Source organism: Peromyscus californicus, unplaced genomic scaffold, assembly GCF_007827085.1.
Source record: "Peromyscus californicus insignis strain IS unplaced genomic scaffold, ASM782708v3 Scaffold_12__1_contigs__length_115047231, whole genome shotgun sequence".
Taxonomy (NCBI): Eukaryota; Metazoa; Chordata; class Mammalia; order Rodentia; family Cricetidae; genus Peromyscus; species Peromyscus californicus.
In genome coordinates, this window is record NW_026294413.1 from 86302966 (window position 1) to 86319919 (window position 16954).

At 39.8% G+C, this 16954-nt stretch overlaps 1 protein-coding gene across 5 annotated transcripts in view; it reads right to left on the reverse strand.

Annotated features, from left to right (window-relative positions):
• Nek4 (NIMA related kinase 4) overlaps positions 1-16954 on the reverse strand; it is a 43708-nt gene that overhangs the window by 19624 nt on the left and 7130 nt on the right. For 4 of the 5 annotated variants that reach the window (XM_052733720.1, XM_052733719.1, XM_052733716.1 and 1 more), the window contains exons 4-7: positions 16752-16859; positions 14613-14785; positions 7976-8117; positions 3899-4303 (exon numbers count right to left, since the gene is read on the reverse strand). In XM_052733720.1, coding sequence (XP_052589680.1) covers positions 3899-4303; positions 7976-8117; positions 14613-14785; positions 16752-16859 — 828 coding nt within the window. The remainder of the gene's footprint in view (positions 1-3898; positions 4304-7975; positions 8118-14612; positions 14786-16751; positions 16860-16954) is intronic. The other variant, XM_052733717.1, reaches the window with a different exon arrangement.

Genomic DNA, 16954 nt, shown 5'->3' on the forward strand with positions numbered 1-16954 from the left:
TATGTTCCCTTTGAAAGTTTATGTTTTCACTGGGCATGATGGCACATGCCTTTAATCCCAGCACTCAGGAGGCAAAGGCAGATGGATCTCTGTGAGTTCAAGGCCAGCCTGGTCTACAGAATGAGATCCAGGACAGGGACCAAAACTACATGGAGAAACCTTGTCTCAGAAAACAAAAAACAAAAAACAACAACAACAAAAAGTTTATGTTTTCAGCAAAAGAGGACCAGATGAAGACAAGTATCCCAGGTGATCCAGCCTCTAAGAATGCCTCTGTTGCAGTTTCCTCAAAATTCTGCATCCAGAACAACTTCAAAGCTGCTAGCTGAGAGGGTCCAGCCTCACAGACTACTCTAGCCAGGACTTCAGATAAGATCTATACTTTCCCGTCACAGAGACTAAACAAAATATAATACAGCTAGTCCTCCTAGGACTTGACCATTATCCTAAATTTCTCAGGGTCCCCTAAAAATGCCATCACCCTCAGACAACAGGAAGCAGCCTAGAGAACATGGTCATTTGGTGAGTTATGAATGTCATCGTTTAAAGGGGTTGGTTGCAAACTGTTACTGGTCATGGTCAGAGAAAAACCTAAGCAAGGGAGGTTGGATTCAAGGATCTCTTTGTGAAAAGAAAAAGGGGGGGATATAGGAATGGCAGGATAATAGGATAGATTATTGAATCTACTTTTAAACTAAAAAGCAACTATTAATCTCAAATATTTTACATTGGTATGGATTTTTATATATTAATATAAATTTAAGATTATTTTTGTTATAACATACTATATATATATATATATATTTCTACTCTTGAAGATATTTTTTGTACATTGATAGAAATTTAAGGTTATTTTTGTTACAACATACTGTATATATGTTTCTATTCTTGTTTAAGGTAGTATACCTATGCAGCTCATTTAAAAATGTAATGGGCTGGGCAGTGGTGGTGCACGCCTTTAATCCCAGCACTTGTGAGGCAGAGGCAGGTGGATCTCTGTGAATCTGAGGCCAGCCTGGTCTACAAAGTGAGTTATAGAACAGCTAGGACTATTACACAGAGAAACCTTGTCTCAAAAAAAAAAAAAAGGAAGGGCTGGAGAGGTGGCTCAGAGGTTAAGAGTAGTGGCTGTTCTTCCAGAAGTCCTGAGTTCAATTCCCAGCAACCACATGGTGGCTCACAACCATCGATAATGAGATCTGGTGCCCTCTTCTGGCCTGCAGGCAACATGCAGAGGAATATTGTATACATAATAAATAAATAAATCTTAAAAAAAAAAAAGAAAAAGAACAATTATCAAGTAAGGATTATAGTCACAATGTCCAGCCTTTTTGTATGGAGAAATTACTCTATCATCTAACCTATCTTGATGAGTCCAAAGTTTTATACCTAAACTATTTTCTATCATAACTTGTATTACCATCCTAAAAATAACTTTTTAAACTTTAAAACATTTTCTTAGATAAACAACTGAAGATTTTATGTGTCTCAACTTAGAAACTTTACATCTCTTTTGTAAGTTTCCTTTCTGAATTTGGTAACAAAGAAAACAGTGTAACTATCTAGCCTTCAACTTAAGTAAACAGGAAGTGCAGAGTAAACAACTTCCCAAACTATAGAAATAACAGAAACATCTGGTCACCCAAATTTCCTCTGAAATGCTGGGGCATCCACCACTGCCCAGCTTAATTGTTCTTACTGTATATAGTTTTACTGTGTTAAGAGTTAAAACCTTTCCTTTTTAATTGGACAAAAAGAGGATATTTGCAGGATATTTGATCACACCATGAACCCCGAGTTTACATTTGCATTAATAAAATCAACCTTGGGTCAGGCGGCCAAGTCAGCAACTAGTTGACAGAAAGTAATCATAGAGTCAGAGGGTGTTTGTAAGACGACAGAGATGCATAGAAAGTAGTAGGGAGGGACTTTGTGTGGTGCGGGTTTTTTTGTTTTAGCGGAGCAGAAGAAGCTCTCTTTTGGAGACATAGGCAAAGAAAGAAGGTCAGCTAGTTAGTACTCAACCTCTCTGAGTAGCAAGCTTTCACCCCAGCCTTTGACTCCCAAGTCTTATTGGTAAATAGAATGATAGTGATTCATTTAAAACTTATATTTGCCAGTAGTGACATAGTCAGTGCCTGAGGGAACAGAATTCCCACCAAGCTGTGGCCTGAGCAGAGCTGCAATTGCTAGCTGAAACAGCGGTAGATTAAAGTGCAGTCTCTGTGCTGACAGAAAATCAGCACTGGCCAACAAGGCTGGAGATGTAGAACAGTAGTAGAGGACTTGCTTAGCCTGTATTAAGCACTGTGTTTGGTCACAGTATTTAAACAAACAAACAAAAAAAGATGGACAAGAACAAGTCCTGACAAAAATCCTGGACAAAGTAGGTCCCTCATACATCACTACTGGAAAGCAAATGACTACAGTTGCTTTAGAAAACAGCCTTGCGGTCTCTTAAAAAGTTAAAACATGGTGGGGTACTAGAGAGATGGCTCAGTGATTAAGACCACTGGCTGCTCTTTCAGGTTCAACTCCCAGCATCCACATTGCAGCTCACAACCAGCTATAACTCCAGTTCCAGGGGCTCTGATGTCCTCTTCTGCCCTCCACAAGCAACAGGCACAAAAGTGGTACACAGACACACACGCAGACAAAACACCCACATGCATAAAATAAACATTTTTTACAGTTAACATAGGTACAGTAAGATGGCTAAGTGAATAAAAGCTCTGCCATGAAAGTGTGATGACCTGATTTTGATCCCTTGAACCCATATAAAAGTCAGAATTGACTCTTTAAATTGTCCTCTGGCATCTACACCCAGGCCATGGTGTCCATGACACACACACACACACACACACACACACACACACACACACACACACACACAAATGATTTTTTAAATATTTTTTTTAAAAAAAACACACAGGAGCTGGGGAGATGACTCAGGGGTAAAGAGCACTATGTTCTCTTCCAGAGGTCCTGGGTTCGATTCCCAGCACCCACATGGTTGCTCACAATTGTCTGTAACTCCAATTCTAGAGGATCCAACACCCTTGTCTTGCCTCTTCAGGCATTGCACACACATAAAAATAAACCAACTTTAAAGAAACACATACACACATATCCACAGCAGGGCTAGAGACTGAACTCAGTAGTAGAGGAATTGCCTAGCCTAGCATGTGCAAAGCCCTGAGTTCAATCCCCAACACCACACACATACACACACACACACACACACACACACACACACACACAAATCAAAGCATTATACGTAAGATACATACAGGGAAACATACTTGACAATAAAAAATATACTGGCACGCAACACCATGGATAAACTTTGAAAACATTAAACATTATGTGAAGTAAAAGAAACCAGGCACAAAGGCCATGAATCATCTGATTCTATTTACATGAGATGCCGAGAATTGGCAAATCCACAGACATATGTTGCCATGGGCTGCAAATGAGGAAGAAGGGGAGTGACTGTCACTGTGCATGGTTTGGTTGGTTTGTTATTGTTGTTCTTTTTAATAGGTGATGAAAACATTCTCTAGTTTAAACTTGCAAACAAACAACCGACATACCCATATCTTTGAGTTTTATTAATAATTAAAAAATTAAGATTTGTTTATTTATTTTATAGGCATGAGTATTTTGTTTGCATGTATGTAATGTACGTGTACCACATGTATGCTAGTGCCTGTGGAGGAGCATCCATAACTGGAGTTATGGATGGTTGTGAGCCACCATGGGGGTGCTGGGAGCCAAACCCAGGCTCACTGCAAGAGCAACAAGAACGGAACCATCTCTCTAGGCCCACACCTACACCTTTGTAACCATACTGCCTATTTCTTCCCTCTGAAAACCACTCCTTCTGTGTATCACTCACCTGTTCTGGCTTTTGGTCTTTATTTGGGGGCTGCAATGGCTTCAGCAGTTCATTCCCATCCCCATCCCCATCATCAGAGGACCATCTGGGAAGCAGATTTTCAGGCTGATCGCTGGACTTGTTACCACTCTGCAGCCGCTCCTTCTTGTCTGGAGAAATACTGCGTTGACTGTCGACTTCATTAGAGGTGTCTGACTCTTTCGGTTGACTCTCCTGAACTAGGCCATTATTTGCTGAGTCCCTCCTCTCTGCAGGTAAGATATCGATGTTTATCTTGCTGATTGTGGCAAATGACTCTGCAGTATTGTTCATATCTGGCTTGCCAGTGTGGCCTTTAAGGCTAGCAGGTGATTTCAAGGGACCAGTGGCCACTGGTTTCTCTTGGGACAAACACTTATCTTCACCCTGGGTAAAAAGATGTTCTGAAGTTATTACAGTACCTCATACCATATATAAAAATTAACTCAAAATGGAACAGCAGGTTCCTTAAAAAGTTAAACATAGAATTACCATTTAACTCAGCAATTTTACTTTTTGGCATGCACTTTATTTTTATTATTACTATTTTTTTAATTTTATGATTATTGGTGTTTTGCCTGCATGTATGTCTATGTGAGGGTGTCAGAAGCCCTGGAACGGGAGTTACAGACAGGTATGAGCTGCCATGTGGATGCTGGGAATTGAACTCTGGTCCTCAGAAGAATAGTCAGTGCTCTTAACCACTGAGCAATCTCCCCAGTCCCATGGCATGCACTTTAGAAAAATAAAAAGGAGGAACTCAAACAGGTATGTGGGCCAATGATTCCAGCATCATTACTAAAAAAGAGTGTGCACAGTGGCACGCATCGTATTCCCAGTGACTGAGGTGGTGGGCTGAAATGGGAGGACTATCGTGATCTGAGGCCAGCCTGAGGACTCAGTGAGTTCCAAGCTACCCAGGGCTATATAGCAAGACTCTATTTTAAACAAGAAAGAAAGCTGGGCATGGTAGCACATGCCTTTAATCCCAGTACTCGGGAATTGCAAAGGCAGGCATATCTACAAGTTCAAGGCCAGCCTGGTCTATATTCTTCGTTCCAGGACAGTCAGAGCTAAATAACAGAGACGCTGTCTCCAAAGGAAAAAAAAGATAGAAAAAAAAAGGAGACAAAGTAGAAACAACCCAAATGTTTATCAACAAATCAATGGATAAAATGTGGTATATACATAAGATGGCTTCTGCAAGTACCCACACATGGCATATACTCTCACATAAACATATACAAAGACATAAACTTTTCTTTAAAGGGATGGGATGACATTCTAACATATGTTATCAAACAGATGACCCTTAAAAGAAGCTAAGTGAAAAAATCCAGATAAAAAAATAATACTATATATAGCTGGGCGATAGTGGCACATGCCTTTAATCCCAGCACTCAGGAGGCAGAGACAGGCGATCTCTGAATTCAAGGCCAGCCTGGGCTAGAGAGCGAGATCCAGGACAGCCAGAGCTAAACAGAGAAAAACCAAATATATTTGCATATATGTGTGTGTGTGTGTGTGTGTGTGTGTGTGTGTGTGTGTGTGTGTGTGTGTAGTATGATTCTATTTATATAAATTGTCTAAAGCATGAAAATTCATTGATACAGAAAACAGATAAGAGGTTCCTAGGCTCTGGAGATCGGAGGGATAGGGAGTTAGAGCTTAATGAATAAGGAGTTTCAGTTCTGTATGTTAGAAGAATTTTTGAGGCTAGTGATGAGGGCTATATCACAACACTGTGAATATAACCAAGGACACTGGACAATACGCTTAAGAGTTGTTAAAATACAGACTGTCAAGATGGCTCAGCAGGCAAGGGCATATGCTGCCAAGCCTGGTGACCTGAGTATGACCCCCTGGAACCACGTGGTGGAAAGAAAGAACACACTACTGCAAGTTCTCTTCCTCTCTCTCCCCTTGTTTCTCTCTCTCTCTCTCTCCCTCTTTCTCCCTCTCTCTCTCTCACACACACACACACCAAAATAAATAAATAAATACATAAACGCAAAGAAATGTTTTTCAAGGTCTGGGCATACTGTTTAGAGATAGGGCCCCTGCCTACCATGCACAAGGTTGTGGGTGAAAACCCTAGCATTGGTGGAGAGGGTGTTTACAAATGAAGGAAAAAGCACATGATCACCTCAACAGATGTAGAAAAATCCTCTGACAAAATTCAATACCCTTGCATGATGGAAAAACACACAAGGGCCAGAGGAAACTATCCTAAGATAGTAAGGCCATGTGTGGAAAATCTAAACTGCACATTATACTTAGTGACCAAACTAAGAGGCTTCCCTTCCAGATCAGAAGCAAAGGGAAGTTGCCCCTCATTACTTTCACTTAACATAATACTGTAGGTGACAGCCAGAGCAGTTAGGCAAGTAAGAAGAAATGAGGCATCTGCACTAAGGAAGATATAAAATTATCTGTCTGTAGGCTAGATGGTTTTGTACATAAAAGCCCTAAAGATTACACACAAAGATTCCACCCCCCCTCTCTCTCTCACACACACACACACCTATTAGAACTAATAAATTTAACAAAGTTTTGTGAGTTTGTTGGTTTTTTTTTTTCCTGCTTTCTCTATAGTCTTGGCTGTCCTGGAACTCACTCTACAGACCAGGCTGGCCTCAAACTCACAGAGATCTGCCTGCCTCTGCCTCCTGAGTGCTGGGATTAAAGGCGTGCACCACCACACCTGTCTGATATTGTTATATGAATATTTACTAATAAAAATGGAACCAATAAGACAGAAAGTAATATTGGTTGGTGAGAACATGAAGAAACTGGAAATGCAGAATGATATAGCTGCTGCGGAAACCTGTGTGGTGCCTCAAGGGTTAAACACAGACTTATCACTTGACCTGGCTTTTACACACAGGTAGACAGCCCCCAAAAACTGAAACCAGGTGCTCAAGCACTGGTCCTAAATGTTCACAGCAAGACCCACCAGTGAAAAGAACCCAAATGTCTACCAATGGGTGAGTGGATAAACCAATGCAGTTTATTATTCAGACCTCAAAGAAATGAGGTATTGGTATATGCTGCATGGCATAATATAATATTAAAACATATTATATTATGTTTTAAAAACAAAATATGTTTTAATAATAACATAATTATTACATAATAACTCAGACACAAAAGGCCACCAGTTGTATGATTCCATTTTATGAAATATTCAGGAAAAGGAAATGTATTCATAGAGACAGAAAACGCTGGTGTTTGGCAAGGTAGAGGAGGCTGTAAACAGTGGCAGCTTAATGTGTAAGGAGCTTCCTTTTGGTGATGAAAATATTGTGGAACTAGAGCCGGGCGGTGGTGGCGCACGCCTTTAATCCCAGCACTCGGGAGGCAGAGCCAGGTGGATCTCTGTGAGTTCGAGGCCAGCCTGGTCTCCAAAGCGAGTTCCAGGAAAGGCGCAAAGCTACACAGAGAAACCCTGTCTCGTAAAACCAAAAAAAAAAAAAAAAAAAAAAAATATTGTGGAACTAGAAAAGAAGTGATAATTGTGCTAAATGCCCATGATTGTCCACATTATGTGGGCTTCTGTGGGGCTGCAGAGATGGGTCAGCAGTTAACGTTTGCTGTGCAATCATGAGGACCACAGTCTGCATCCCAACACCCACACACCAAGCCAGGCATCCAAACATGCTTGTAACTTCAGCTCTAAGGATCCAGTGCCCTCTTCCAGCCCCCACAAACACAGGTGTCACATTCTCACACATATGAGAGTACACTCATACACACACACACACACACACACACACACACACACACACACACACACACACACACACATGAATAAAATAGCTTAAATAGTTTTTAATGTAAATTTTATCTTAAAAAAAAAAAGTTATTGTATTGACTTTGTGAACAACTTGACAGTCTACAGAAAGTAAGAAAAAAGACTGACCTTCACCAGTATGCTCTCTTAAAACCAGAAGTTACTGCATAATCAATCTCTAGAAAAGCAGTCATTGACACATAAAGTTGTTCACTTAAATGACCTGTTCTCATACAGTCCCTAAAGCATTAGCACAGGGAGCATACCATGACGTGTGTAGTGGAGCCCTCACAAGGGCATGGCTGGTAGTGAATCACTTCATGATTTGTTTCTTCCTTTCTGGAAAGTACAGCAGCAACAGGCTTGGCTTTGGAGTCACAGTTTTTAACATTATTTTTGGAAGTTTTTCTTTACAGGGAAGAAAAGAAAGTAACATTATCAACACAGTGATGATTGACAGTTTGAAAGAATATGTGAAATGTGTATCTACAATACAATGGCATCATTTTACAGAGACTGTCTTGTCAAAACCTAGAGGGCATTTTCTAAGACATTTGTCTTCAAGATAATTGAGAGTATAAGAAATAAGAGAGCAATCAGAGACCCAAAGGAGGTTAAGGAGGCTTAAGAGACTTGAGAACTCAATGGGATATTGTATCTTGGATTGAATCCTGGCACATAAAGTGGAAACATTAACAGAAAAACTAGCAAAAGCCAACGAAAGCCTGAGGTTAGTTAACAGTAATGTACCAGTGTCGGTTGGTTTCTTAGATTTCTGTTTTGTTTTGAAACAGTCTCCCTGTATATTTCTAGATGTCCTGGAACTCCTGCATAGACCACACTGACCTGGAACTCACAGAGATCTGCCTGCCTCTGCCTCCTGAATTCTGAGATTAATGGCATGCACCACCATACCCAGAACTGGTTTCTTACTTTTAAAACACTCTTTTAAATCACATTTATGGGGACTGGAGAGATGGCTCAGAGGTTAAGAGCACTGACTGCTCTTCCAGAGGTCCTGAATTCAATTCCCAGCAACCACATGGTAGCTCACAACCATCTGTAATGAGATCTGGTGCCCTCTTCTGGCATACATGCAGACAGAACACTGTATACCTAATAAATAAATAAATCTTAAAATCACATTGATTGATTCATTCACTCATTCATTCACTCATTTATCGTGCGCATGTGTACACAAAAATGCACACATGCAATCAGAAGACAATCTGTGAGTTGCCTCTCTCCTTCTGCCATGCAGGTCCCAGGAACTGAACTCAGGTCAGCAGGCTTAGTGGCAAGCACCTTTACTTGCTAAGTCAGATCAACAGCCCTGGTTTCCTAATTTTGACAAATGCCCCATGATAATAATCTAAGATGCTAGGTAGGAAGAACTAGATGAGGGGTATAGAGGAACTCTGTACTATCTTTATAACTTTCTATAAATACAAATCCCAAAATTTCTATGAGAAAGTAGCTCACACACGGAAGGACCAGGATAAGTTTCCTCTTTTAAGTTTCACATGTTTATAGTAATATAATATCACTATTATTTTGCAGACTTTCAGAGTAAAAATAATTGGTTTATATTCTCTAACTTGCATAATAAATGTGTACAAAAATAACACCTGAACTGCTTAACGTGCTGTTTCTAAGACTGGGCTGAATCTCAGGAAAGCATGGAGAGCTGAGTCACAGAAGGCCAATTAGAAGTGATGTGAACAAGCCAGGCAGTGATGGCGCACACCTTTAATCCCAACACTTGGGAGGCCGAGGCAGGCAGATCTCTGTGGGTTCAAGGCTACATACATAGTTCTGGGACAGCCAAGGCTACACAGAGAAACCTGTCTTGAAAACCAAACAGAGAAAAAGAGGGAACAGAAAGGCAGTGGTGATGAGCTGGAGTGGTGGTACACGTCTGTAATTCCAGCACTTGGGACACTGAAGCAGGATACCAAGAGTCCAAGTTCTGGGCTACAGCAAGACCTTGTCTCAAAAGGGAAACATGTTCATCCCCTGAGCATCTCTAACATTGCCTCCTCTCCTCACAAACTTATCTTGCCACAGGCAGAAGTAAGCTAACAAGATAGTGACAGTCTCATCCGACCTTAAGTCTTAGATACTCAAATATCAATTTGCTAAAAGTAAGACCTGTGGTCAAAGAAAGGAATTCCTTTTCTCTTGAAAAGTTATATGAAGAGAAACCCTTTGAACACACAGAAATTGGAGCACCATTTTTCATATATGACCATTTTCTTACATGGGGAATAATTAAGAGTAGCTCTCTAAATGGTTAAAAAAAATCACATATATTCATGTCTTTGTGTGTACACGTGTAGAGGTCAGAGGACAACTTGTAGGAGTTGATTCTCTTTCATTATGTGGATCCTGGGGACTGAACTCAGGTTTTCAGGATTGGTGGCAAGTATCTTTACCTGCTAAGTCACCTCACTAGCCCCTCTAAATGGTTCTCTAGGTTTTTGATTCAACAATTATGCAAATTTTAATATCTGCTGTGGTTTGTTTCTATGATACTGGGATTTAAATTCAGGGCCTTGCACACATGAGGCAGGCATCCCACTACTGAGCTAAATGCCCAGCCCATTTTTAATTCTGGGACACACCATGAAATATTCCTTTACACTGTATGAAGATGTGTCGCTGTGATTGGTTTAATAAAGAGCTGAATGGCCATTAGCTAGGCAGGAAGAAGTTAGGTGGGACTTCTGGGGACAGAAAGTCCTGGCAAGAAGAATGGAGGCATCTCGAGCCAGACGCAGGGAGAACAAAACATGCAGGAGGAGAGAGAAAATCCATGAGTCACGTGGCAACATGTAGATGAATAGAAATGTGTTAATTTAAGTTATAAGAGCTAGTGGGACAAGCCTAAGATATACGCTGAGCTTTCATAATTAATAATAAGTCTCCGTGTCATTTTTTGTGAGCTGGCGGCCCAAAGAGAAAATTCACCTACTAATGGTACCCAACATGGGGCACATATTTCCACATAGGACCTGAGAAAGTTAAAAAGAAAAGTTCCAAAGACACAAACATGGCGTCAGATGCAGCTTCCTAGTTCCACAGTCTCTCAGGTGGGCCATGTTGTACAGAGACGGGTTTCCCAGCCGCTGCTTGCAAGTGCACGGTGATCTAAACTGCACCATGGGTTTAAGGTTTGACTCATGTGGTCAGAGAATGCTACAGGCACCCAGTAAAGCATAGTCCAGACAAGAAAAGAAAAAAAGTATGGACAGTCACAAAAAATTGAAAAAATAGTAAGATAAAGTCTTTAAAGAGCAAATAAAATAATACAAAAAGGATAAGCTACATAAAGATGGAAAATACACAGAGAGTCTGGATCCTGTATTGTGTTTTGTTGATGTTAAACTTTTTGATTGTTGATGACTGAACAACAGCTGCTGAGAAACATTAGATTATGGAAACTGCTAAATTAAACCAACCTATATATTTTTTAAATGTCTTACCTTCAAAATGAAGGTCAAAAAATATGTTGCATTGGGGAAAGGTTTTGGTTTTGTTTCCACAAAGAACAAAAGGCTATGGATTCATTTAAGGTTGATAGAGATCAGATTTGACCAGGAGAGACCCCCCTGAAAATCCTGGCTACAGACATAAAAAATAAACCTAGAAAAACTACAAGATAAGTGATGTAAATTTTATCTGCTCAAACATGAAACAAAAAAATCATCTTTGGCTAGCTTGTGTACAACACATAGTCCATACTTGTGTTCATGCAGATATATATGTTTCTCTTGAAAGTTTGTGTTTTCAGAGCAAGGGGACCAGATACCAATGAAAACAGGTGGCCCAGGTGATCCAGCCTCTCAGAGTGCCTCTGTTACAGTTTCCTCAGAGTTCTACATCCAGAACAAGGCTGCTGGATGAGATGGTCTGGCCTCACAGACTATTCTAGCCAGGACTGCAGATAAGCCTTGTACTTTCCCATTGCACAGAAACTTAACAGTAAATATTATGGCTAGTTTTCCCAGGACTTGACCATTATCCCAATTTTCTCAGGTTCCATAAAGATGTTGTCACTCCTAGACAACAGGAAACAGTCTAGAGAACACGACACCCACATTCGCAAGAGGTGGGATGGGTGGTTTTTGTCATGTTATGGATGTTTGTCATCATTTAGGGGGGTTGGTTACAAGTTGTGGTCAAGAAAAAAGTTACACAAAGGAGATTAGATTCAGGGATCTCTTTCTGAAGGGAAAAGGGGGGAATATAATATAGAAATGATAGGATAAAGGGGTAGATTATTGAATCTACTTTTATATTAAAAAAGCAACCTCTAGTCTTAAATACTTTATATTGATATGAGTTTTTGTATATTGATACAAATTTAAGGTTATTTTTGTTATACTGTATATATGTTTCTATTCTTATTTAAGATATTGTGCCTATGCAGCTCATTTAAAAATATAAAGTTTTAGCCGGGTGGTGGTGGTACACACCTTTAATCCCAGCACTCGGGAAGCAGATGCAGGCGGATCTCTGTGAGTTTGAGGCCAGCCTGGGCTACAGAGTGAGTTCCAGGAAAGGCTCCAAAGCTACACCGAGAAACCCTGTCTCAAAAAACAAAACAAAAAATTAAAAAATAAAGTTTTAATCTTTAAAAACTATTTAGGATAATAAAGAATGCAAGTTAGTAGTAGTTAGTTACCTATAACAATCAAACTTGTAGTCATGTTAGATATGTTTTCAAGGTTATATAGAGATACATTTTAGATAGATGATCTTCAAACATTTCAAAGACTTACAGAATATGGCATTCAAAATGTTTTAATAATATAAGGCTTTCATGACAGTGAGCCATGTCTGCTCCTGGCAGCACTAATTTATTTCAAAAAGGGATGATGGGCATTGAAAAACCTCCATATGAAGTTTGCTTTCTTTGTGGAAAATGCTAGCCACTGGGCAAAGAAACTGCTCTTGCCTCAACTGGACAAGCAGGACATAAAAGAAAGTGAGTGCCAAACTTTACCAAGACAAGGTAGGTCAGTCCTTCAAAATTCCCAATTTACAGAAAAGTCTGTCAGATAGTCTAGGCCTGCAGGTCAAAGATGGATACTCCAACGTTACAGAGCAACCTTGGGGTGACTGTCTAGGCAGCCAGATGTCTCTGTCATTTCTTAGTTTTGGAAGTTGCTCACCCTGTACTTCCTGTTTACTCAAGTAATATTTTATCCTTCTTGGATCTCTGATGGGAATTGAAGACTAGATAGTTATAGTTGTACAGTTTTTCTCGTTACCAAATTCAGAAAAGAAACTTATGTAGAGATATAAAGTTTATAAGGTCAAGAAACATAAAAGCTTAAGTTATTTACCTAAAAAGATGGTTTAAGGTCTAAAAAGATATTTTTAGCATGGTAATACAAGTTATTACAAAAAATAGTTTAGGTATAAAACTTTGGACTAAGGATAGATAATGGAATATTTTCTTTAAATTTGCCAAATGTAAATGGACTGGACATTGTAAATATAATTCTTACTTGATAATTGTTCTTATTGTATATAGTTTTACTGTGTTAAGAGTTAAAAACCTTTTTTTATTTAGACAAAAAGGGGGAAATGTTTTGGAATATTCCTTTTCCCTGTGTAAAGCTGTGTCACAGTGATTGGTTTAATAAAAAGCTAAATGACCAATAACTAGGCAGGAGGTATAGGCGGGACTTCTGACAGAGAGAGCTCTGGGAAGGAGGAGGAGCCACAAACCAGAGGAGAGGAAGCAGGACAGGCAGTTCAGAGTAAAGGTGACCGAGCAATGTAAAAAAGCATGGATTGAAAAATGAGGGTTAATTTAGGTTATGAGAACAAGCTAGGAACAAGCCTAAGCTAAGGCCGAGCTTTCATAATTAATAAGTCTCCCTGTTGTTTTTTTGCGAGCTGGTGGCCCAAAGAAAAGTCCGTCTACAGGGACAAGGTCTCACTAAGTAGCCCTGGCTGGCTCACTCTCTAACTTGGGCAGGCTTTGTTTTTGTGACACTGAGTAGCTTGGATTATAGGCCTGTGCCACTAGATCTGACTAACATGTATATAAAAGGTGACAGAATATGCCACCCTAAGAAATGTAACTTTGCTGGGCAGTGGTGGGCCACTACTTTAATCCCAGCACTCTGGAGGAAAGGGAGGTGGATCTCTTGAATTTGAGGCCAGCCTGGTTTACAGAGCAAGTTCTAAGGACAGCTAGGGCTGTTACACAGAAAAACCCTGTCTCAAAAAAACCAAAAAAATTTAAAAAAAATAAAATAAAAAAATGAAAGCTGAGCAGATAGAAATCTGTAAACCTCAGTAAAGTAATTCTAATTTTCCTTTACCTCTCCACACAGCTCCTTTTCACAATCCCCTTTCTTGTTAGCCTACCACAGATGCATTAGGTTTTACTGCTTCAGGGGCTTCCGATTATAAAACTTTATTCTACTTATGAAACATAAACCTTTTATTAAATAAATTTTGTTACTTTCCTATGCAAGTTAAATTCTGAGGCCCAGGCCAAAAAACATCAAGAGGGTAGAATTTTGTCTTCTTACATATTCTAATCATGTAGTTTTACTTTTTGTTTAAAAAAAAAAAAACTCACCATAAATTTTTACATATGAAAATTTAGGGGGGTGGAGAGATGGCTCAGCAGTTAATAATGCTGGCTGTTCCTCCAGGGGACCTGGGTTCAATTCCCAGCACCCACATGGCAGTTCACAATTGTCTGTAACTCCAGTTCCAGGGGATCTGACACCTTCACATAGACATACATGCAGATGAAACACTAATGTACATAAAATAAAAAATAAATAATTTTTTAAAAAAAGGAAAGAAACTTTAGAAGCCACCCTCTTTTGCCCCCTCAGCATAGCCCAGCTTTCTGTAAGGGAAGTATCTTACGCTTTTGTGGCCTCCAAAAATAAGGAGATTTGGTGTTTTATATAAGGCTGCCTCAGAATGCTCCGCACAGAGGGTCTTTCCTCAGGCCTCCTGCTTAGCATTGTCCGGATCAGCTCGGCCAGCTCCGGGCTATAAACTTTTGGCATTGGTGGTAACTGCAAAGAATAACAATACTGAAATTATGATTAGTGATATTATGAAACAAAGCAAAAACTGGCAGGCTTTCCCAATACTTAAAAACCATTATAGTATATAAAAGTATTAATATTTATTAATTTATTTAAAGTAATATACCCACAAAAGAAGAAAACAGCAGGCATATTAGTTTATGAAAAGTGTCTGTTCTGGTTATAATAACATGTTATAAGAATACAATAGTATCCCTTCAGCTCAGCAATCCCATTTGAGGACTCTGTCCTTCAGATAGGAACAAAGTTTCTTCTTCTAAATTTTACTTATTATCAGCATGTGTGCATTAATGAGCATGCGCATATTCAAGGCAGAAAACAACTTGTGGGAGTGGGTTCTCTCCTCCCACCATGGGTTCTGGGGATCACACTCAGGTCATCAGGCTTGTGCTGCAACCATCTTTACCCACTGGGCTATTTCACTGGCCCAAGAGCACAAATGAGAGTTATATACCAGAATATTCAGTGCAGTGTTGGTCCTGCAGTAGTCAGTAATAGAAATGAAGTGTTCAGGTCCAGAGGACTTAGGAGTAAGCTGTGCTACACTGCTAGTTTGAATGTAATCGGCCGCCATAAGCTCATGGAGAGTGGCACTATTAGGAGGTGAGGTTTGTTGGAGTAGTGTGGCCTTGCTGGAGGAAGCGTGTCACTGTGGGGAGGGCTTTGAGGTTTCCTGTGGTCCGTTGACTTCCTGTTGCCTGCAAGCAGAGATGTAGCCAGCACCATGTCTGCTTGCACAACACCATGCTCCCCACTATGATGATAATGGACTGGACCTCTGAACTGTAAGCTGCCACCACCACTAAATGTTTCCTTTGTAAGAGCTGCCATGGTCATGGTGTCTCTTCACAGCAATATTCTTCCCATAAAACACTAGGCAGCTGCTTCAAAGCAAAAGACAAGTACTACAACTAATCCAAAAATGTAAGCTGGGTCCCACCACTGTGTACAGTAAGATGCCACTTGTTTCTTCTTTAGATTACTTGTGTATAAGTACATACACACCCAGAGCTATAGCTGTTTCAAAGAAAGAAATGAGGGGCCTTGGAATAGATTGCTAATAGTAGCTATCAAGAACATGAAAATGGAGAACTTTTTATTCCTTTTTTAAACTGAATTCTTTAACTAGTAAGATTGGAAACAAATTTTGAAGAGTTTCTATTTTTATTTTATGTATATGGGTGTTTTGCCTGAAAGTATGTAAACACATCACAAGCACAGTGTCAGCAAAGGCTGAAAGAGGGCATCAGATGCCCTAGGGTCTGCAGGTACATAGAGCTGAGAGCTGCTATGTGTGTGAGCAGTAGCATTCTTAACCAATGAGCCATCTCTTCAGCCCTACAATTGGAAGATTTTACTCATGTACTTGAAAAAATATTTTTCAGTGAGTCTTTGGATAATCTTTAAGTCACTGCAAAGGGCAACCAGCCTCAGGGAAATAACATGAAGTTAGTATTTCTGGCATCCACATCATATTTAATACATTCTGCAGTTCTTTATCAGTTACTTGCAATTATGACAAGTACCAAAGAGCACATTCTAAGAGGATGGATTTGTTGTAAATAGGGCTCGCTCAGTTATGGGCTACTGGGAGATAGCACCTATGCATCCTGCAGTCAGTCACAGGGAGAAGTTTTCAAACTGCAGCTCTTTGGAGTCAATCAGCTACTTTTATATATTAACATTAAGAGAAAACCAAATACTTCTCAACTTCGACCTTTTCCGCAGAAGAGCTCCTAGAGTCCTAATTATTCAGCTGGTAGCGATGAATATTAGTCAGTTAATCAAAATCATTAGTGAGGGCTGGGGATGTAGCTCAGTGATGGAATGCTTGCTCTGCACTTGCCCTGGGTTGGACCCCCAGCACTGAAAAAGAATTAAATTATTTCAACAATAGATATTTACAAAGCTATAGTATATAAACCTTGTCCAATTCTAAATTATTTTTTACCTTTCCTTCAATAATCCGATAAACTAAAGAATTCATGTCTTTTGCATTAAAAGCGTGCTTCAGGGTGGCCATTTCATAGACACAGCATCCCAAAGCCCAGACGTCAGACTACAAAAGAAGAACAGTAAACGGTTAATGTTGAATATCTTATTTACATTTTTACTCTCAAAACAAAGCATACATTTCCTTCCAACCGATTCAGT